The sequence below is a fragment of the Pyrgilauda ruficollis genome, unplaced genomic scaffold (genome assembly GCF_017590135.1).
Source record: "Pyrgilauda ruficollis isolate IOZ18807 unplaced genomic scaffold, ASM1759013v1 scaffold182, whole genome shotgun sequence".
In the NCBI taxonomy this organism is placed as follows: domain Eukaryota; kingdom Metazoa; phylum Chordata; class Aves; order Passeriformes; family Passeridae; genus Pyrgilauda; species Pyrgilauda ruficollis.
The window spans coordinates 219,131-241,830 of record NW_024517207.1 but is presented as its reverse complement, the minus strand read 5'-3'; the positions used below and the strand labels follow the sequence as shown (position 1 = coordinate 241,830).

The 22,700-nt window shown below is 42.8% G+C and overlaps 3 protein-coding genes across 4 annotated transcripts; all 3 read left to right on the top strand.

The window, feature by feature from the left end:
- Positions 1-965: 965 nt before the first annotated feature.
- TMEM9B (TMEM9 domain family member B) lies at positions 966-9,491 on the top strand. The gene is made up of 5 exons (XM_041464647.1): positions 966-1,135; positions 2,826-2,917; positions 4,627-4,735; positions 5,611-5,745; positions 8,319-9,491. Exons 1-5 carry the CDS (start codon positions 1,061-1,063, stop codon positions 8,472-8,474), a joined length of 567 nt encoding a protein of 188 aa, XP_041320581.1. The 5' UTR covers positions 966-1,060; the 3' UTR covers positions 8,475-9,491.
- Positions 9,492-9,621: 130 nt separating this feature from the next.
- ASCL3 (achaete-scute family bHLH transcription factor 3) lies at positions 9,622-14,291 on the top strand. Its single transcript, XM_041464648.1, has 2 exons — positions 9,622-10,649; positions 12,826-14,291. Exon 2 carries the CDS (start codon positions 12,831-12,833, stop codon positions 13,362-13,364), a length of 534 nt encoding a protein of 177 aa, XP_041320582.1. The 5' UTR covers positions 9,622-10,649; positions 12,826-12,830; the 3' UTR covers positions 13,365-14,291.
- Positions 14,292-14,406: 115 nt separating this feature from the next.
- On the top strand, positions 14,407-22,502 carry CUNH11orf16 (chromosome unknown C11orf16 homolog). Of its 2 annotated transcripts, XM_041464645.1 has the most exons (6): positions 14,407-16,506; positions 17,302-17,452; positions 18,359-18,587; positions 19,329-19,994; positions 20,425-20,600; positions 22,236-22,502. In XM_041464645.1, exons 1-6 carry the CDS (start codon positions 16,340-16,342, stop codon positions 22,371-22,373), a joined length of 1,527 nt encoding a protein of 508 aa, XP_041320579.1. In that variant the 5' UTR covers positions 14,407-16,339; the 3' UTR covers positions 22,374-22,502. The 2 variants fall into 2 exon arrangements, with proteins under 2 accessions (XP_041320579.1, XP_041320580.1); XM_041464646.1 differs by lacking the exon at positions 19,329-19,994.
- Positions 22,503-22,700: the final 198 nt, after the last annotated feature.

Here is a 22,700-nt window from a genome sequence, read left to right as displayed (position 1 = left end):
GGGTCCAGCCCTGGCAGGGCCAGGTGGGTTTGGGGTCCCTTCACAAGGAGGGAGACTCGTAGATGGCTTCATCTGCCATCCTGGGGAGCGCAGCTGGGAACGCCGCCTCTCGCCAAGGCTGGCCGCCCTCTGCGAGAGGCTGATCACAGCTCCTGGGTGGAGAATCAATCCCCTGACGAACGAGGAACACTGCTGGATTTTAGTGATGTCTTCTCAGAGAAACAGCTGTCTGTAAAATGCATGAAGGTTCATATAACGGTGTGTCCGGACGTGTAAAAACTGGATTTTGTGCTGTTTACACACCTCATAGAGCGGTACTAATAATCACTTCTTGGATTAAACCCATTCCAGTAGGGCCAAGGTCAGGGGAGCTACAGGCCAGTCAGCCCTACCTCTCTTTAAAAAAAGACATGTTGATACAAAGTGTGTCCAAGAAGGGTAGCAAGGCTCCTGAAAGGAAACAAGGCTTCGAGGGTGTGTTTTATGAGGAGCGGCTGAGGGGGCTGGGTTTGTTCAGCCTGGTGAAGAGGGGGCTCAGGGGAGAGCTCATCGCTCCCTACACCTGCCTGAAAGGAGGCCGCAGGGAGGCGGGGGCTGGTCTCTCCTGCAGTGAGGACTCCCAGAAATGGCCTTAATCTGAGAGGGGATATTCAGATTACACACTAGAACAAATTCTTTCACTGTCAGCGTGGCCCGGCACTGGAATAGTTTGCCCAGGAAGGCGGTGGAGTCACCATCCCTGGAGATGTTCAAGGGGTTTCTGGATCTGGCTCTGTGTGACACGGTTCAGTGGTTACAGGGCTGGATCGGTGGTTGGACTGGATGATCTCGGAAGTCCCTTCCATCCCTGACGATCCCACGATTCTAGGAATATTTCCATGCCGGCCGGCCCGCGCCCGGAACCATCGCGCGGCGCCGCCGTTCCCGCGGGGACGCCGCCAGGAACGGACGGCGCCCCACGTGAGGGCGGCGGCAGGCGGAAGTGATGGCGGCGGGGGCCCGGCGGCGGCGCGGCGGCGACGAGCGGCGGTAAAGCGGCCACAGAGCGGCGGGGCCCGACATGGCGGCCCGCGGGGCGCGCCTCTGCTCGCTGCTGCTGCTGGCCGCACTGGCAGGCCTGGGCGCCGAGGCCAAGGTGAGCGGGGCGGGGGGGACGGGTCACGGTGGTGCTCCCGGTACCGGGCCCTCCCTCGGCCCGCCGCCCCCGCCGGGCGCTGGGTTCCCGCGGGTGGTTCCGCCTTCCCGGCCCCACTGCTGCCCCGGGCGGCTGTAGGGGAAGGCCGGAGCCGGTGGTTTCGTGCGGGCGCTGCCCTGCCCGGCGGAGGAGCAGGGCCCGGCGGCGCGGCCTCGGCGCCGGCCCCGCTTCCTGCGCTCCCCGCCAGCTCGCAGCCGTTGATGTCGCTTTGCCGAGGTGCCCGGGGACACGGTCACGCAAAGCTGCGAGTGGAGCTGCAGCTGGCGGGGCTGGGTGGGGCTGAGCTCCGCTCGCTGCCCGGCCTGAGCCGCGCTGAGTGCGAGCGCTCCGCTGCCGGCCCTGCTGCTGCGGCCATGGCCGGGACTCACCGCGCCGCTTCTGCAGCACCCGCCTTTGACTTTCCCCCAAACATGTGTGGATTTTCTCCTTTTTAATGGTAATCAGCGGTTTGACTCCTCCGCGGGGAGAGCAGAAGCGGTTTGGTGTGGGGTGTGGTACCCGGTGTGGGGTGTGGTATCCCGTGTGGGGTGGATTTACACTGCTCTCCTGAGACCCCCCTGCGCTGCTGCACCCTGCTCTGGCTCCCCCCAGCACAGCAAGGACGTGGAGCTGCTGGAGCCAGTCCAGAGGAGGCCATGGAAGGGATCCCAAGGCTGGAGCACCTCTCCTGTGGGGAAAGGCTTGAGGGAATTGGGATTGTTTAGTCTGGAGAAGAGGTGACCTAATGCAGTACCTGAAATCCTCCCAGTACCTGAAACCTGTAAGAGAGATGGAGAAGAGCTGATTACAGGGGCAGTTTTACACTGTAAGGGTAGGGTTAGGTTGGACATCAGGAAGAAGATCTTCTCCGTGATGAGGGTGGTGAGGCACTGGCACAGGCTGCCCAGAGAAGCTGTGGGTGCCCTGACCCTGGCAGTGTTCCAGGCCAGCTTGGACAGGGCTTTGAGCAGCCTGGGATAGTGGAAGCTGTCCCTGCCTGTGGCAGGAGAGTTGGAATTGGATGATCCCTTCCAACCCAAAGCTTTCTGTGATTCTGTGCCAGTGCAGTCAGTCTTTTCCAACTGACCTATGCTCAGTGTTACTCTGACTTGGCTGCTCAGTGTAGGAGTTCATTACCAATACTTGTTCACACATTCTTTTGTAATGCCACTAGAAATTGCCTTGAACTTTAGATAAGCCACATTTATCCTTTGTCTCTTATTATTTGCTAAAATAAGCTTAGCATTCTTTCATTCCTTTTAAGCTCATCACTTTGTCTGACAAGCAGCTGTCCTTGTAAGCTGAGTAGTTGAGTAATCAACATCAGCAATTTCTGCATGTGTCGTTTTTCTTGGAAAGAGGAATGAGCTTAAACTCCATTTTTTCCCCTCAAGAATGTGTTTCTATCTCAAACAGTAATGTTACTTGACAAATTGCTCTGCTCGCTTAGTAATTCTGAAGGGTTGTTCTTAAACTTGTAGGAAGTCCTGAGTAAGACTGTTCAGAGGTACTTGCAAGTTATTTGTGTTAGATATTTCAAGTCATATGTGAAGATAATAGAAATGATATACTATAATAATATAAATGTAATATAACATAAATTAAATAATAAGATCATTTGTTCTAAGCTTGTTGTTTGCTTCACTTCTAGAACTCTGAGGATGTCCGGTGTAAATGCATCTGCCCTCCTTACAAGGACCACTCAGGCCATATTTACAACAAAAATGTTTCACAGAAAGACTGGTGAGTGTGTGTGGCACATAGAAAATGATAATAAATAAATAATCTTACTGGTTAAAGCCTTGTTCTGTAGAGATTACATATGAATCTCCTGTGGTGGTGCCAGGACAAAGCAGAGCATTTCCATAACTTACTGGAGCTTTTCTTTCAGAAGTACTCCAGAATTCAGCTCTAGCAAGGGACAAGGCTTAACCCCTGTAGTTTTTACCCTGTCTTCTGTTTTGGTTTGCTTGCTTGCATGTTTAATTGTTTATTTAGACTTGGGAGGGGTAGAAGGGAAGAAAGTGATGTGTTTTGAATCCAGTGACTTGGAATGGTGTAAAGGCAAGGGAGCACAGACCTGAAGCTGGGGCTTGAGAGTATTGTGTTTGCTTGCTCTGCTCTTGAAAACCATCCCATCATTTAGGAACTGTTGTTTCTGGAGTTTTGTGAGGTTCCAGTAGATTTTGCCTTTTCTAGCAACTTGGAGAAGAAAAAATGCTGATATTAATATTTCTTATATTCTCAGTTAAGAGACTTAATAGTGTACTTAACCAACATACAAGATTTCTGCAGTACTTGGGCAGTGTATTGATGCAAGCTTTCAGTCACAGGAACAGCAATTGCACAGATGTGCCTGGCATGTAGTTTTGATTGTTGTATCTTGAATGCTGCATTCTTCCACAGAGAAAAATGTAGCTCTGCTTTCACATAAATGAGACAAATAAACCCTCCACTCCTCTCCAGAGGCTGTGAGGTGTCACTCAGCAGCTGCAGCTATGACGAAGAAGTACAGAGAAGACAGAAGAGATGAGCTGGTGCCTGGCTGAGTGTTTGCAGCACTGTAATTTAGCCCAGTAAGGTGTTGGGTCCCAGGCTGCTGCTGTCACTTCAGGCCTTGTGTTTCACTACCTGCTGCTGCCTGTGCCAGCACTGAGGTTACCAGGAGAAAGGTGAATCAGGATTCTGGTTCTGTCAGTGCTCTGCAGAGGCCCCAGGGGTCTGAACTCTGAATAAGGTCCTGACTCAGCAGGAAGACCAGCATTATGTAAGTGGTTGATGGAAGCAGTTGTCTCGTGGCAGCTGGGTTTTAATGCTGTGCTATAGAGAGCCCATAATATTGTCAACCACACTTTTCCACAGGGGACTGACTTATATTTGGTAATCTTTTAAGTCAAATGCTTTCGCTGAAAGCTGAATGCTCTTTATTCACTGTCTTGCTGCTTAGAGAAGCAACCCATCTGACTTCCTTTTTTTTCCCACCCAATGTCTGCACCTTGTGATGACAAGAAAAAAGAAATTCAGTTCGTGAATGTTGAAGAGAGGCTAATCTCCCTTCAGACAGTAGAAGGATGGAATAAGGCTCTTCTGAGTATGGTGAAGAAAGAAGGGGAATTAGTAGCTGAAATTTACTTTTATCCATAATGTCAGTGTCAAATGATGCATTGTGTTGGATTCATATCCTTGGACTTGTTCTGCTAACAGCTTTAATACCTTCTCTGAAAAATGAAGACATTGTATTGAGTTAGAAAGATCTTAAAACTTGTTTAGCAGCTTCTCAGTAGCTGAATTTTTTGTTTAAGTGACATAACTGTGGTGTAATGATTTATTTGTACCTGCAGTTTAGAACAACTGAACTTAAGCAAGCTGAGCTTCTCAGCTCCTGCGGCAGAGTGGAACTGCTCAGCTAAAGCCAGCTCAAGACTGACTGGGCAGTTTCTGTGTTTCCTCAGTGATTGTCTCCATGTGGTGGAGCCTATGCCTGTCCCTGGACCTGATGTAGAAGCTTATTGTTTACGTTGTGAGTGCAAATATGAGGAGAGAAGCTCAGTCACAATTAAGGTAAGAAGTGTAATTCTGTTGGCATGTATTAAAGATTTCAACTGTTTAGTAAATATGTCTATTGTCTTTTAGAGAAATGGTATTTTTAAAGGGAAAACTGTTCTAAAGCAGTCTAAAATGTAACTTTTTTTGTAGTAGTTGCTCACAATCTTGAGCAGTAATGATAGCATCAACCTTTAGCTGAAGAAGAGACCCTTTATTGAAGATCTCCACTTCTGAGATCAGACTTTACACCTTGCTAAAATTCTGAGTGTTCTATGACATTTTATCAAGCTTTGGGCTCTGTTTTTCTTATTATTTCAGGGGGCCTCTCATTGCATAGCTGCCTTATTTCTTACTGTAAATTTTCTTTATCTATGTTTGTACTAACAGATGTTTTCTGTGCTCTTCACATTCTTGTCCTGTTGGAGCTGTTGAGGCCTGGACTGCTGTGAATAGACTGCTGAATGTCTTTTGGTTTTTGACAACACAGACTACTTTATTTTGGGATTTTAGAAGTTTGGTGTTTTGTTTTGCTTGACGACTGAATTCGGGTCTGTGCTAGACAATGGGAGATCAGAGGGGGATGCCCCAGATTTGTCACCTGTTTAATAGCAGGTTGGACAGTTGTCTCGGTGGAAGTGAGAGTTAAACACTGAATTGTTTAAAGAGGCATAGCTTAAGATTCTTTGCAAGGTCTTACCGTTTCAAGCTGCCCTAAACCCTTTTAATACCATGTTGTAGTTAGTTTTCCTGTCTTTCTGGGTTTTAAATCATCTGGTGACACTAACAAAGATCAAACTTTGCCTGCACTCATCTTTTGGTCTTTGCTTCCTGTGGTGAGACGTGGGGGGAAGTGTCACAATCTTGGCATAAACTGTGCTTGCATTATGTAGGTGACAATCATCATATACCTGTCCATTTTGGGCCTGCTTCTTCTGTACATGGTGTACCTTACCCTGGTGGAACCCATCCTGAAGAGGCGCCTCCTTGGACATTCACAGCTCATCCAAAGTGATGAAGACATTGGGGTGAGTTCACCAGAGCCTTTGTGCACTTGGTTATCATGAAAATTGGGATGGTTTGTTGAGAATTAATTATTTGGGGTGAGCAGCTTTTTTTGCCAGTCAGTGTAAATGCTTTTCCTGCTGGGAGAGGAAAAGAAAGGTGTGTGATGACTTCTGTGAAGCCACTCTTTCATTTTTCACTGGGCTGGAAAGCAGTGAGAACTGCTTCAGTTATGCCGGCTCTAGGCACAGAAAAGAAGCAGTGTAGGAATGGAGGTAAGAATATACAGGAGTACAGGTTTTTTGGAGTTAATGATCCAGTCTTGCCAGGCATCATTTTTATGGGAAGTGTTTACTGCTTAGATTACCCTCTACAAAAAGAAAGTATGGAGATTGCATCTTCTGTTGTTCCAACTGGAGTTTATTGATGCTAAAACTTCAAGAAGAAATTGCTATCATGAAGCAGAATAGTAATGGATGATGACATAATTTCTTAGTAGTACAGCCAAAAATTGAAATGTGACAGTGTATTCCAACAGGTCAGAAGAGCTTTTTTTGGGAGAAGAAGGGTAGCAGTCCATAGTGACAGGATTTTCTGTTGTTACTGGCCTTTCCAGTCTCTAGCACTGGGTAACAATCCCATATTTTTGTTATGAAATCAGGGTCCATAAAGCATAGCTGATAAAAACGATTATCTAAGAAAATGCTGATTTTGAATACTTAATTATTCCCTTAGCAAACAGAAACACCTTTTTAAGTGAAGGTTGTCCCACTGTTTCTGAACTTCCCTGTGTATTACATGTAGACATGTTTCAACTGTCTTTGTATTGACAAAGCAAGATTTTCTAGGTCACCTCTAGGAGGTTTGTTTTTTTTTTTTTTTTTTAAAGGAAGTATTTGAATGAGTCTTCCTCTGTGTGCATTCTTATAGCAAATTGGGCAGCTCCAGCTTGAATTGAGTGATCTTGTGCTGTATGCTATATCTCAAAAAAATGTGTAGCTTAGATAAATTATCTTAGTGCCTCCAAATGTGATTTAGTCTTTTGATTGTAGGTGGAAGAAGTGAAATAAATCCCATGGCAGAGTTCAGGTTAACTGCAGAATGAATTTACCTCAAAGTCTGGGTCCATCTTAACCAATGTTATGTTTTGCTGTAGTTTTTCTGTGAACATAACATAATTTGAGGTCCCTTACGAATTATCCGCATTCTTGCCTTCCCTCTTGCAAGTTCTTGAGATATTCTTGTCACGCTTCAAAACTACCATGTCCATGGATTTTGTGGCTGAATTTCAAGGCAGTATGTTCACTCTTTCTTGTTGCCCATTGGTGACAGTGGCAACTGATGAATGTAAGCCACTTCCTTGGTCCTCTTTCCTCTTAAATTCTTTTTTCCTCTTAGTGTCTACATAGAAATTGACAGTATCTAGCCTTGGAGCTGAGAATCTTATTTGTCAGGAAGGCCAGTATGATCTAGACTGTCCTGTAGCAAACTATGTGTTGCTATTATGATGTTTTTCCCCTGTGAATGAAGTGACCTGTCTCCTGTTAAATGCCCATTATAGATATATCCAATTGTATATTTTTTTTGGTGAGATGATAGCTCTTTTCATCAGGGACTGTTCTGTTGTTCTCTATGGGAATATTTCTTTAATGGTCATTGTGGTTTTGGGACTCAGAGCAGTCATTTCTATAGATATCATTAATGATAATCTGTGTACAGGTGAGAGTTGTCATTGAGCTGCTCTGCACAGTCATATCACAAAGTATCCATTGATATAAATGTCTTCAAAAATGTTCTGGAAAAAAACCAGAATGTGAAATGTAGGGGTACAAAAAGACAGTTATTTAATATAGGAAATAACTATGTTATTTTTCATTATGCATATGATGCTTTCTGATGTAGCTTTAGCAGCATGACTTTGTACAGACAGTTTAATAGCCAAATGAGAAGTTCAGTTCCAACTCTTACTGTTTATAACTTGGCTATATTTGCTAGCAGAAAATAAAGCCTTGCAGGTACTGTTAGAAAACAGAGAGAGTAAACATTAAACAAGTACTGGACCCTTGCTGAGCTCTGTCACTCAAACAGCTGTATTGACACTGTGCTTTCAGACAGCTCAGCACAATAGGCTTAGTTTGGTAAACATCAGAGTGTGTTGGTTTGATATAGAAGCTGTGTGTGAACATCCTGAACTGCCTGGCAGAAATGGCCAGGAGCTGGCAGGGAACCGACCCCAATTCAGTTGTGAAGTGCATTCACCACAGTCATGGGGGTGCTTCGGTCTGCTCTGGGCTGCAAATGGATGCAGGACTGCTGTGATCCTGCAGCGTACCTGGGCAGCAGGTAATTGACAGTACAATGAAGTGTGGTCTGTTTGGGAAATCTGCTGAAGTTCCTGTCAGTGAGAAATGGAAGTACAGTTCCAACAATTCAAAAACCTGCTTGGTCATTGTTACTGACCATCTTGTTGGGACATCTCGTTTACCTTAAAGACAGACAAAACCAAACCAGCCCCCACATGGTGTGGAATGTAAGGACCCTAGCAGACTTGGGGCTGGAACTTGTGAGCAGTGACGGTGGCTTTTTGCCCTTGCAGGACCACCAGCCCTTCGCCAACGCCCACGACGTGCTGGCGCGCTCGCGCAGCCGCGCCAACGTGCTCAACAAGGTGGAGTACGCGCAGCAGCGCTGGAAGCTCCAGGTGCAGGAGCAGCGCAAGTCTGTCTTCGACCGGCACGTCGTGCTCAGCTAAGTGGGGCTCACGGAAGGAGCCCCAGGGATGTGCTCTAGTGCACAGAGCTGACAGAAGTCTTCCTGATCCTGCCAATTCAGAAGAGTTTTCTTGAATGATTTGTTTTTGATTAAAAAAAAAACAAACAAACAACAAATTAAAGAAGTATTTGAACTTTGAAGGGATGTACTGGAGTGGAAGGAGTTTAAACACATTATTTAACCAAAAGCTTAAATCTTTATGTTTTCAAATGGCTTTTACTAACAAAACTGAAAAGAAAACAAACCCTAAGATACCTTGGGTTGCCACTGTGGTACATTATTTACAGTTGTGACTTTATGGTGGTTTTTAACTATATATTTCTCTCTACTATTTATGTGGTTAAAAAGTACCTGGGAACACAGTAATAACTTGCAACTCACTAATCACTTTATGTAAAGACCTTTTGTAAATATACTTGGATTTTCTGCTGATTGATGCTAGGTACTGGAAATCAAAATCTTTCAGTGTAGTTTTTGGTCTCGGAGAATGAAACCCTGCTGGCTGTGTTCATTTGGTTTCTTGCACTCGTACTTTCAAGATGCTTGTATGGCAAGTGATGTCTGCAGACTTGAGGCAAAACACAAGTAGACACTGACTCCTGGAGCTGCATATTTCAAGTACTGTGATGTAGATAAATTCAAATGCAGTGCACATTCAAGACAGTGTTGACATTTTGTTCTATTTTGCTTTAACAGCTTAATATATTGTAGGTGTATGATAGCTCTTATAAAATCTTTCCCTTTCTTTTCATGGGTAAAGTCTCAGGAGTTAGTATAAGATAAAATATTTATTATAAGAACCTTCCTGCATTTGTTTGGATTGATGGTGTAAGGCACATACTTTCTCTAGCACCTGTCATCTTGGGAGTTAGGTGTATTTTTTTATCTGTGACTCTGTACTCATCTCTCTTCAGAGGTTATACAGTTGCTGGATGACTAACTTTCATATATCCCCTTTGGAATGTAACAATTAAAGATAAAAGTGATTTTTGAAAAATAGTTCTGCATTATCAGTTTGTCATCATTTTTCTCCCTCATTATGCTGCATGTAAATTCCATCTGTAAAAGTGCTCTAGACACATTTCAGAGAAGAATTGTGCACTTGTTCAGTGACTACGTAAAGAAAGGCTCATCAGATTGTTAATTGAAAGAAGTTTTTAATCCCTGACTCAGGTGTAGCTGTGCATATATAGTTGCATTATTGAGACAGTTTTCAGTTCAGTGTGGAAGGAGGTGGTCCATGGATGAACACTCTGTTTCTGGGGGCAGTTTTGGCTTGCTTAGCCCGTGCCTGGGGGACAGCCCGGTACAGGGCTTTGTTTTCATGTCTGTCCTGTAGACTTCCAAACCTGACTTAACCTGGAGTGATTTAAAGCAGGTGGTGAATTGGTGGATTCACAGGATTCTTGCTTTAAATTAAAAAAAAAAAATGCACAAGGATTGACACATCAAGAAAAATAAATTCAGGCTTTTTCTGTGTTTAAAATGAAGCTATGGAAATTAGTTTGCTTATGCCTTGACAGTGAATGTTTACCTAATTTCTAGCCAATTGTTCTATTTAGATATTAGAGTACAAAATGCCAATAAATGAAAATACTGCTTTGTATTTTCATTACTATACTGTAGTAGTCTGCAGCAGAAGGCAAACAGGAAGTGAACAAACCACATTCCTGATTACTTTTTCAGGTAGTCTGGATGTGTTCAATAGCAGTTTCAAAATTTCTAGCCCTTTATGCCAAGTTTTGTTGCCATCATAGCTGTGGTGTGGGTGGAAAAGCCCAACCAGAAATGAGCAGATCTAACTGTAAGCTACTTTGCATGTTGTCAATTGACTATAAATTGCAGCAGTCATTCACTCTGTGGAACAAGCTACATAATTCAGGTAAGAGACTTGCACATTGCTGTATCTAGCCACAGATCTTCACTGAAGATCAATGTTCTTGTAAATCACTTCTACCAGCCATTTACTAACAGTGTTCTCATAGCTTTTTAATGAATCCTGTTTAATGTGATCTCTTATTTAATAAGGTATAAGAAAAAATGTAACGTTAACATCTTTTTTTTTTTTTTAATATCATTCAGATATTTTCAGGTATTCATCACTATTTAAACAACACATCTTGTTTCCCTGGATTTTACTTTCATCTGAGGATTGGTGAGTCTCTAGTCTAACAGGAAAATGTTCCTAACACTTTGTGCAGGTGTTGAGGCAGCAGGTAACTGTTTTATGTAACCTTGTTACACAGCAGATGTGTCGGTACTAAGTAACAAATACTGCAAGTATCTCTTCTTAAGGGGTTCTGTTGGTTGTGGTTTCTTCTCGAGAGTGATGTACCCTTTTTTTTTTTTTTTTTTTTTTTTTTTTTTTTGCTATGTGGCAGACTTTTCTTTCTCAGTGTTGTTAAGTTGTTTGCAGCAGAAAGGTTTTTTTTGGCAATAAGCCAACCTGTGTAAGTAGAAAAGGGAAAGTTGACTGTCTACTATTTTCATTTTATGAGGAGTGTATATTCACATATGTAAAAATAGGTGAGTTTTTTGCATGCGTATTAATGTGAAATGCAGCATTCAATATATGATCTTAACAGGATGGAAAAACTGTGCAGAGAATGGATTTCAATCTTCATTCCACATCTGTCAGGTATTACATCCACTCATACAAAGATTTACAAGAAGTTTAGAGACGAGAGAATTTCCGTGTGTGTTCATGCTTTTAGCCTACCTACAGAAGTACCTTTTAAGATGCATGGGACTCCCACTCATGCCTAACAGCTATAAATTAATTCTTCACTTACAGGATTTCTGTTTTGAAATCTGTGTGCATTAGAAAAAGAGACAACTCTGCATACAGAGGCATTTTGATACAATATGTTGTGAGAATAGGTCCATACCAATAAATATTCTCTGTGTAAATGTGGTAGGTATGAAGTCATTAGAAAACATTACATTATCCCCATATCCTTGTGAAGGATTTATTTTATGGAACTGTGATTGGAACATCTGAAGCTTTGCCAGGTTTCTGTGAGTATGGAATCCAGCAGTTTCTGGTAATGTAGTTTAATGTTCAGGTGTGGATTCCATTTTAGAGGATTCAGTAGACTCTTAAGTGCTTTGGACAACAGTGTATGGATGTACAAGTGGATGGTGAGTAAGAGCATTTTTGGATCTATTCTATGTAGGCAAGTATCGGTTGCAACCTGTGAGGGTGGCTCAGAGCGGTTCTTTGTAAAATTAGCTGGTTATTTAAAATGTATTTAAAGAAGCTATTAGGTAACAGTCATTACATTCTCAGCAGTTAGGCTGATGTTTAGCTGTTTGAATAATCATATTGGGAAGACACCATAATGCAGCTTCTTGTAAACCACTGCAAGAGTATCTTTGTGATAAATGTGTCAGGGAGATTTGAGTAGTTAGACCTGCTTAATGCTCCTCTGAAGAGAGGGTGTGAGGGTGGGCCAGTCAGACTTACAGCTTTCCAGCAGGGCCCCCAACAGCTGTGTGCCATCCCTTCTTTGTATTACTAGGACATGCATTTTTCCTTTAATGAAGTGTCCATTTCATAAATATGAAATATTTAGTATTTAATTTCTAGCAGGAGAATTGTTTTTAGTATTTCATGTCTGTGTTTAATCTGCAGGTAGGTGGAGAAGGAATGTGAGGACCCAAGGAGGTGTTAGATTTAGTGGAAATTCTCTTGTCTCTCTAAACTTCTTGTAAATCTTTGTGTGAGTGGATGTAATACCTGACAGACATGGAATTAAGATTGAAATCCATTCTCTGCACAGGTTTTCCATTTTGTTAAGATGATATATTGAAGTGAATCAAGTGAATAGAGAGAAAAATAATCTGTCTTTGAAGGCTCTTTGGTATGAACAGGGAGTTTTTTACTGGAATTGTAGATGTAGTTTTTTTCAGGGATGGGAAGGAAGTGGGGAGAATGCCTCAGGTGTTGGCCTGCTTTATTTGTTTGTAAGTTTTGGTGGGTTTGGAGCAAGCTAGACCTATGTGGAATGCATGTAGGTAGAGTCTCTTAATTTCTAAAGCTGAGGTGGAAGGAGACTGCTTTCTCTTGCCTTCAGGAAACTTTAGTGGCTTTATATTAATATCTGTTGTGTATTAATTTAATCAGTGTGACTGACTTGCACTTTCATGTACTTTTCAAATGGTATGTCTTGTTCTAGCTGATCTTCTGACATAATTCTGAAATGTCACAAATACATTAAAAAAATCTCTTCTGGAAAATGTCAGCAAGGCCTGGAGTTGGTAAGTCCAGGTGAGTTTTTTATACTGTTAGTGTGAGTTGGTTTAAGTATTCTGTAATTATGTGTTTCCAGGCTAAATGCAGAACCTGATGGATGGCAAAAGCTACTGTAACCTCATCTGTGCTGAGGCTCAGCACATCCAGCTGGCAAGGCCTTTCTGTGCAGACCCACTGGTCACGTTTCACGTGTACCCAGAAACACCAAACCAGGTCCCTTTGGCCGAAGATTTGGCATTCCTTCCTTTCATGTCGGAGCATCTCATCACAGAGACCTTCTACAGTGAGCCCTGCCCCTTTCCCTACCAAATGCCCCATTCCAGTCTCCACAAAAGTGAGTATGGGTCAGCTTTCATCAGGAAGAGGAATGAGAGGGAAAGGCAGCGTGTTAAGTGTGTCAATGAAGGCTATGCCAAGCTGAGGCACCACCTGCCCAAGGAGTACTTGGAGAAAAGGCTCAGCAAAGTGGAGACCCTCCGTGCTGCTATAAAATACATCAGGTACCTGCAGTCTGTGCTGTGCACTGACTCCGTGGTGGCAGGAAAAGGTGTCACGGAGCCAAACCAAGCACCTAAAGCCACTAACAAACCAACCCAGTTTTTGAATTCCATCTGAAGCGTTCCAAAGCCAGCCAAAGGCATCCTGGCTGGGAATGTAGTAGCCACTGTGTCAGTGACGTGTGTGTTCCTGGCACTTCTTGGGAGCAGATCGTGGCACACGTCAGTATCAGCCCACACAAGAGCTTTAACGTTGCTGGTAGTTACTACACTTAGATATCAGAGGGACAACTGGGAAAATCTCAGCTGAATGACTTAAGTTAATTCATGAAAATCAGAACAACTTTCTAAATTTGTCAGCAAGCTAAAAATGTGACACCTATATGTGTGAAGTAACTGTATGTATCATCACAACCTGCATGCTTTAAAATAAAATCTCTCTGCTTATGGGACTGAGATTCTTCTCATTTTCTGTCATGTTGTTGGTTTACTCTCACATGCACTTTCTTAAAATATTCACTCTAATTGCCAGTGTTTCTTTTAAAATGCCTTTTTAAAGGTTCTAAGGAGGGTTGTTAGATGCCAAAAGAAAGGATAATTTAGTTTAAAAGTGAGAAAATAGAGTAGGGTAGGAGCTCTCTGAAGTACAGTTACTGAACACAAGAAGAGCATAAAGTTTTGTGAGTGCTGTTCCATAATTTTCTTATTAGTGAACATTTTAATCACATTGAAAACTTTTTGACATTAAGTAATTTCTATTGAAAATTGGATTGTTGTACAGATGCCAGTGCCCTTAAAAATTACTAGGACTGCTTACAAAATACTATAAAGAGGACTGGCAAGCTTTTAGTCATCATCATAAAAATAACCTGCGATATAAATTTTTTTGGACTTTAATAATGGTTGAGGTCTGGAGTGGTCTTCCCCAACCTCCCAGTCTGTTCCTCTGTACAGCTGATGGTTTCAGTTAAGTGTTATGAAATAGAACTGTGTGAAGATGATGAAGAGAGATTAGCTCATAACCAGTAAAATGTCTTAACCTTTACTCTGTGTAAGGGAATCATTGATACTAAATAATTCTGCTGACAGCATGAGAATTTTTAAGCTGTCTGTGCAGCTGAATGTACAAAAAAATGGTTACAGACTTCCCAGGTGATGTATCCTTCTCCCTAACTGCAGTTACATTGTTTTTGTAGCAGTGAATTGAAACATGCCTAAAAAAAGACAAGTATTCCAAGCACCTCCTCCCCCCACAAAACCACAAACAAAACCAACCAAACAAAAAAAATCAACAAATATCAACTCTTTGTCTTTCTTTTATGGAGGATGTGAAAATTAGGGATCTCAGCAGAGATTAACAGGTAGGTTTCTGCATTATAATATGACATATTTTTGATAGGCACTTTGTAAGAGAGGGGTAGAATTCATTAATCCTTCCCCCTTATTGTGAAAGGAGAAAGTTGTAAAGTGATTTGACCTTGGTTTATCTCAGCTTCAACCTTTCTGTGCACATTTCAAACATGTTTATTTGTCACACCCTGTGGTGGTAAGCTTTTTTTAAGATTTTCCTTAACCTGAACTGTAACTGATGCTGGTTATTGCCCTGCAATCACATAGGCAGAAGCCTAGAGGACACTGAGCTCTCTTAAAATTCTTTCCCTGAGGTGCAGGAGATCCATGGGGAGTTGAAAATCGAGCGAATGTGTGGCAGTCAAATGGTCCTCTCTGAAGTCACATTCTGCTGGGCTTTAACCAGTCAGGTCAGGATGTCCAGCCCTGGGAGTAACAGCTGTGGCAACCTCCCTAGCAACTGGGAAACACTGGCAGCAAAAGGCCCTCTGTGTCCAACAGGCAAAAGGGTGACATTTCTGCATCCAGACTAAATCCAGGTGGTGTATTGTTACCTATAGCTGGTAAGTGTAAAATACTGCTGAGCCAAAGTACTTGGAGTTATCCAGAAAAAGCAGCATGATTGCCTTTGTCAGTGCACTGGTTTAGAAACAGGGGTGTTAAAATGTGCTTTAGTGTAAAGTGATAGTTGCCTTTCTTTGCAAAGTATTACTGATTCCATCTTGTTTTGGTTTATAACAGCAATTTGTGCAGTTATGAAATAAATTGGTATATTGTGCTAATTTTCTGACTTAAATATTAATTTTTCAGCAGTTAATCCACTCTTCTTGCTGGATTTGCTGTGCTAGTTTTCTGAGATTATGTATCTATCTGGGAATCTCCATAAAAAAGTCTTCCAGATCATATTTCTTAGATAAGAGACAAAATATCATCTAAACATGAGTGCTTAAACTGCATTTTGTAAAATAAATTAAGCACTTAAATTTTATAGGTTGTTGAATTTCCATGCAAGTGTTATCATAAGTGTTTCTAAGCAATGTTTAAAAAGAAAAAAATTAATGGAAGCTTGTCTACTACATCTTTTGAAATTACCAGAGATAGAATCACATCATTGATCTTACAGTGACAGCCTCTGAATAGGTATCACTTGTCACATCTGAGCATCTCATTCTTTCTTGTTGCAAGCCATAATCCTACTGTTAATAAAACATGACAGGACAGCTGAAAGATCAAAATATTTCCTCTTAATACATCATTATAAATAAATAACAGGGAAATGTAATCTAACATCAAGTTCAAAACCTGTCACGTTTACTCAGCTTGTCAACTTCAGCTGTAATTTGTGTCTCAGCTTGTAAAACAGGGAAGGTTTGGCTGGGTCTGTACAAGAAAGCTTTAAAGGAAGAATGTATGTATAAGAAAAGAGAGCTGGAAACAAAGAAGGAAAAAAATGTTGGAGGGAGGTGAAAGTTATTTTCCTGGGGATTTTCACAGCATTTATAGTTTCCTTGAGTGTTTTTTTCCAGGTTAAGATTTGGGTATGTGAAGATCACTGAAGTCAGTCATGTGGGCTCATCTGGCTAAATGCCAGTCTGAATATTTTGAATTCAGTGTTTTTAAACCAAAATAAACATTTAATCAAAATTACTGTGTTCTTGAGGTACACTGGCCAGCACTTGCTTGTTGTCTCATTTTTTTCCAGCAGGTCACAGCCGAGTCCTGCAGGAAACAGCTTTTCCAAGTATGGCTCGTTTGGAAGGGTCCCTGCCCAGGGGTCACAGGTATTGCAGTGTGAGGCCAGTTTTGGACAAGTTTTCATGTTCCACTGTCATATCCACAATTAATCCCTGCTGCAGGGGCTCTTTTGTTATGTATCCTGCCTGGATTGCTGAGCACCTTGACCCCAAAAGGTAAAATAAAGTTCCTGCTTAAGTCTGTCATTTGCTTTTTGTTTATCTAAAGGGATAAACCAGGCTGGTGTATCAGATTAGTAAATTAGCAGCTTGAACATCATTTGAGCTTTCCCACCCCTGCACTGGCACTTTTTTAAATGTATTAACTAAAGTTATTTGCTACCTTGGAGATTATGAAGAGCAAAACCTGAGTAAGCCTCCTGTCAAAGAAACATTCCTTTAATATTATTGGGATAAATAAAAGCATCTTGCCTTAGCAGTCATCTTCCACGAAATGTTGCTAATGCTTTGTGACAGGGGATTATTTTCCCAGTTTTGAACTAGAAGCTGTCATCAACCAGCAGCTTTATTGTTTACTTCTCTGCTTTGCTGTTCCCTGAATGCTGCAGTGTAAACCATCAGCTCCAGCACTCTGGAGTGCACCTATGCTGTGCTCTGTGCTGCAGATGGATCTTTTCCCCTCATCTGAAAGGTTGCATTGTCTTGCCAGGTAAACAGCAAAGGGGCTGGTGCAAGTAATGCTGGCCCAGGGTTCCAGCATGCTCCTGGCTCACTTCCTGTAAACCCCAAAGCAAAGAAATCTGAGTAAAATTGGGCACTGATGTGTTTTTCCCAGGATCAAGGAATTATCCCAGCACAAGCAAGTTTTCTATTTCTTCCCACACTGTTTGGCCTGTGGGAGTGCTACAAAATGAGGTGGAATGTTCCAATTCTTAAACCTTACAAGATGATTTTTTTCATGACCTGCAGAATCTATTTCTTTCAGGGCTGATCCATTTTCTTTTCTTCAAGGTGCCAGTGGATCAGCCACTGCCTCCCCTCCCCTGGCCCAGGATGGAAGAGCCTGGGGGAATCAGGGAGCACGGACAGCAACGTGCCTGTGCTGGCTAGAGGGGAACAAGATGGATTTTATTACCCTGGTACAGTAAAAGAGGAGATAGAGGTGAGTGATGGTTGCTCTGTGGTAGCTGGGGGCATGTGTAACAGGGAGCAGCCTTCACACACCACCTGAGTTCAGTGTAGCAGTTTTTGGTTCTTCAGTGTAGCAGGTTTTGGTTCAGTTTTTGATGAGATTAGAGTACAGCTCACCAGGGCAGCAGCCTTGTGCTGGTGCTGATCAACTGAGCCAGGCTGACTCAGCCCCAGTTCTGCTGCCAGCAGTGTAGAGGCTACTGTTGTGTGTAGACAGAGAAACAAACAGTACAGGCAAAGGGTTTGTGTTTTATGTACATATGTCCAGGTTGAGTCAGCCACAGACCAGGCTCAGGGTCTTTCCAGAAAAGGTAGTGAAAGCTTTAATTCATTGGTTTGTTAGCACTTCAAACTTAAACACAGAAAGGAGCCTGTTCTTTCTCAAGAACAGGGAAGTACATAATCTCATTGTTGATGGAAAGCCTCTTGACAGGCCTTAATAGAAAAAAAAATAGAAAAATAGAAAACAGAAAATAAAAATTCCACAAGAAGCAGAGCTAGTGTTGTATGTAATGAGGAAGGACTTGGACATGAGTGATGAACAGGTCTGAATGGCTTTAGTGTCCCCTGTTCCTTGGCACATACAGCATGGTTTGTGAAATACACTTGTCTATAGCTTTTTCTCTTGGGAAAGAAAATACAGATCCTAGTGGCAGTGAATCTGAACACATGGCTTCAGTCATCTTGCTTTCAGGTGAGCCTCACAGAGGTTTTTTTGGGCTGTCAATGCTGAACTAACATCACACACCCTAGCTGCTGTTCAGGCTTGTTTTGCCCTAGTCATATAGGCCCAGGATGGTCTCCCAGCAAAAGTTGCATTACCTGGCACATTATGGAGTGTTTTTCAGTGGAATTGTTATTTTGTTCCTGGTAACAGAGTGAAAGAGGCATGTTCCTGGTAGAGTTTGCCAAACCACTAGTGTCACGTGGAAGGCATCCAGTGTGTGTGCAAAAAACAGCACAGGATGACATCCTGGAATATGTGAATGGGATGAAGCACTCCTTGCTCCCTGGAGACAGAGTGCTGGCACCCTGGGAGCCAGATAGGGCCAGGTATGGCCCAGGAACTGTCCTCAGAGGCATTGAGACAAGGGATCCCTTACGAGGTAAGAAAAGTGCTGCTCTCTTCCTCCTCTTGTTCCTCTGGAGCACCAGTGAGGATAAACTCCTGTCAGGGTGCTGCTGCCAGAGAAATAACAGAGCACAGACTACAGCTCAGTGTTGCTCCAAGCTTGCAGGGGCTGATGGATATCTGTGTGTAAGCACACCAGTGTGACCCAAAGGAGGTTGTGACCCATAAAAATGTCATCATCTTTGTCCATGGGTGTAGCTGGGACAAGGCTGTGGCTGCCATGTTCAGGACTGTGGCCTTTTCATGACAGACACAAGTGAGACAACTTCCAGGAAGCATTCATCTGAGCTTAAATACTCACATTTGTACCAAATGGTACATCTGGGGGTGATTTTATCACCCAGACGTAGGAGATTTCAGCAGCTCATTCATTTTCCCTGTGTCTGACAGTCAAGCTCCACTGACTTACCAAAATACTATTCTCAGAGCAGTACTGCTAAATTTGGCAGCAACAACAAAAATTACCGTCACAGTTTTCTTGTTCCTCTGATGACAGATTGGGAGGAAAGATGCTGCCAGGCCTGTTGTTTTAGCCATGGTGTCCAGGCTGCCCACTCACCTCTGTGACACTGTGGTGAGGTGTTAGAGAAGGGCAAGAGTTGATCCTGCCTCTTGACAGGAGTAGAAAGTGCATAAAGCTGCAAAGCCTGATCTGTCTGTCTGCACTGCCCAGGCAGGCCAGCTGCTTAAGGCTGCTTGGTTTTTCTCTTAACAGCCTCAGAAGATGAAGAAATTACAGTCCATTTCTGGAATGACAAGCAAGTGAAACTCCCCCGTGGTGTGGCTCTGTGGATCCCTCCTAGCCTGTGGGAGAGGATTGTGGAGATGATCCACATGCCCTTCACCAGCAGGCTGAAGCCCAGACCAAGCCAGGACTCTAACTCTTGTATTTGTTCCTGCAGTCCTAAGGCAGCCCTGATTCCTGTTTGTGCTCTGTGTAGCCTTGCCAAGCACTGCTTTCTCTGCTCTCCCTGCTGGCCACATTTCCACCACCACTGTGCTGGTGGTGTCTGCTGTTCATCAGCCTGGGGAAGGTGCATCTGCTGCTGCCATCCCTGTGCTGGTGCCTGGTGGCCTCTTCCCTCCAGGTCTCTGGTCTTTCAGGACAAAGCTGAAGAGGCAGAGTCCAGCAGTGAGCTCTCTCCAGGCCTTCTAGAACTGAAAGGCACAAAAGAAAGAGAAGCTGCAGCTGTGGCAACATCTTCTCCCTCTTCTGATTCAGAGAGGGACCTGAAGCCATCCCCTACTAAGAGTACTCTGGGGGACAGTGCTGTTAACTCAGGCTCCAGCTGTCTTGAAAAGCCCAGGCTAAGGAATTCTGCAAGACCTGAGGGGGAATACTGGAAAAGAAGCTACCACAAGTCCCATTACAGTAATTCAGGTACCTTCAAACAATCCCACAGGGAAACAGATGTGGAGAGAACAAAACCAAAAGGCTTCCGGGCAGGGCAGTCACTTTGCAGGTTATTTGTATTAATACTGTAAATTTGCACATCAGACTCTGATAAAATTCTTCCCCCTCCCCAGTGTTTCTGCTGCCTCATCTGGCTCTTCTTTTGGCCACTCATCCCACGGAAAGCTACCAGAACAATGACTTGCGTTTGGAAGCACAGATATTCCTCTCTGTTTCTTGTAATTTTTCTATGCCTTTTATGATGCTAACATCTTCATTAACCTGCATAGTTCACCCATTCAGAATAACCAGAAAAAATTCCTTTCAGGTTTAAAGTGCATTTTTCTCTCTTCTGAAATGAATGTTTCTCCATTTCAGTTCTGGTTTCACTCTTAGATACAATTTTACTCCTTCTCAGGACCTGGAAATTGTACAAAGGACCATCTGGAATCCAAAGTCATCTCCACTGGGGACATGTCCAGTGTGGCCCCGGCTCAGCAGAATGCAATGTTTGAAACCACTGAGCAGACTCCCAGAGGGCAACTTACACTGAAAAAAATCCTAAGAAACCAAGATTTCAAGCCATCATTGAGGGTAAGATAATCTGTATTAATTCTGTAGTTATGTAAGCAGGAGGTTTGTTTGGATGGAAAAAGTCTTCTTGTAAATAGTTTGGAACCTGGCAAGAAAAAGACATTGTTTGTAACTGCTTCCTGAGGCCATCCACCAGTTTTGTGATGGGTAGGAAAGTTCTCCACTAATGAAACCCAAACAAAAATCCCCAAGCCTTAAGGAAGGGCTGAAGCTACTTGGTAAAATGGAAACAAATGTCAGCAGCCATGTGAGCATTCAATAATACAGATTTCAATTCAGAAACCTGCCAAATGCCCATTGATATCTACCCAAAGTAGTCCTATGATAAATCCATGGAAAATTGCTGAGCTCTGCCTATCAAATTGTGATAGTCACAATTTCTGTCTCTGAGAGATAAAAGCAGATTCTTTGGTAAACAGTCTTTGCTGAGTTTCTTCTCTTCCTCATAAGAGGCAAGCAGTTTAAACAGCAGATTCCTGCTGTGAAGCTGGGGGATACAGGGTAAGAAAACTGTGTCACAGCTAGGAATAGCACCACTACCCTGGTTTTTAGGCTGGTTTCCCTCATGCTTTAGAAAAACTTGGAAAAAAATCAGAACATGAATGCTAAAAAAAGCAAACACAGAAATGAAGAAAAAACTTACAAGAAGAAGGGGAAGATGAAAGGATGAACAGAAACAGTGCTCTGCACAACAGCATCAGGGTAGAATTAATAAATTGTATTCATGAAATCAGATATTAGCTTCTCTGTACCTTCATGCTCTTGGCACTGTGAGCTGACTGCGAAGTAAAACTTGAAATGTGCTAAACATGCATGTTTAGAGATGAATCCATTAATAACATGTCTTGGTGAACAGAGAATATACAGGAATACATCTTGTATTCTCACAATTGCACTCATTCATTTTAAGCAGATGCCAACTTATCAACTGTATGTTTCCTACTTTCTATTCTACGTTATTGGTTAGATAATCATAGTTACATAACCACACACCTTTGTAATTGATTTCCTAGGAATTTTCAGGCCAGTATGGAGCTCCAGGCAGGCATGCTCTATGTAAGCAGTGGCAGAGCTGTGCACAGAATGACATGAATTGCCTTTTGGTAAAACTAATAAGAAAGCAGAATTGTTTCATTCCAGCCCCAAAGCAGCAGCATGAATCACAGCAGTGGATGCAACATGGCAATACAGGGTATAATGACAGAATTTTATTCCTGTAAAATAGCCCCTTGGTGATTTTAAACCCAGAAGATCCATTGCTACTCTGAGATAGCTGAAGCAGTTTTATCACATGCTGCAGGCTGCATCAGAAATGGCTTGCACAAACAGGTGGAGTGAGAGGACAGGCTTCCCAGAGGTACTCTCTGGGGGGCTGATGTCCCCCCACTGCAATCAACAAAATCCTCCTGACTTCTGAAGTAGAAAAGTTTTTAATCAAAGCCTAGCAGCTTCTGAAAATCCTTTGGTCTTGCTGTCCAATTGTGTGTTTTAGCAGTAAAGTTTGTGCCAGCCCAGAAAATAGACCAGTATTAAAGCTATGTAAGGCAGAGGTACAGCCAGCAAAGCAGCAGTTAACAAAGACACTGATGCTTTTTTAAGACCAGACTTCTGAGGGATTTGTTTTCTGTCCTCCAGGAAGGCTTTGCAGCATCAGAAGAACAAAGATACAAAGCAGCATCAGATGATAAATGTGAAGTGACTTGTGCTGGAGCTGACAAACCTGATGTTACAGACTGTCAGAGCTCACTTGCAGCAAAGCAGAGAGAGACATGATCAACCAGAATTCAGTACATTTACAACTGATCAAGTTCAGGGGCTGAAATTTCAGGTAAACTGCTTCTACTCTATCAGTGTTATATTTTTTAAACAAATCAAGTTCTGCTTCAGGTACTGTCTCAGCAGAATATCTTTATGGATGACTATATAATTTTAATAAGTGAGAAACTCTGCTTTCACCCACATTAAACTTGAGCATCCTCATTCTTTATTCCAAAGTGCTACAATAAATTCCTAACTATTTGGACTTGACTTTACAATTCTGGAGAGATCAGATGAGCTAGCAGGAGCAATAAAAGCCTGAACAGATGCACAGCAAGAGTC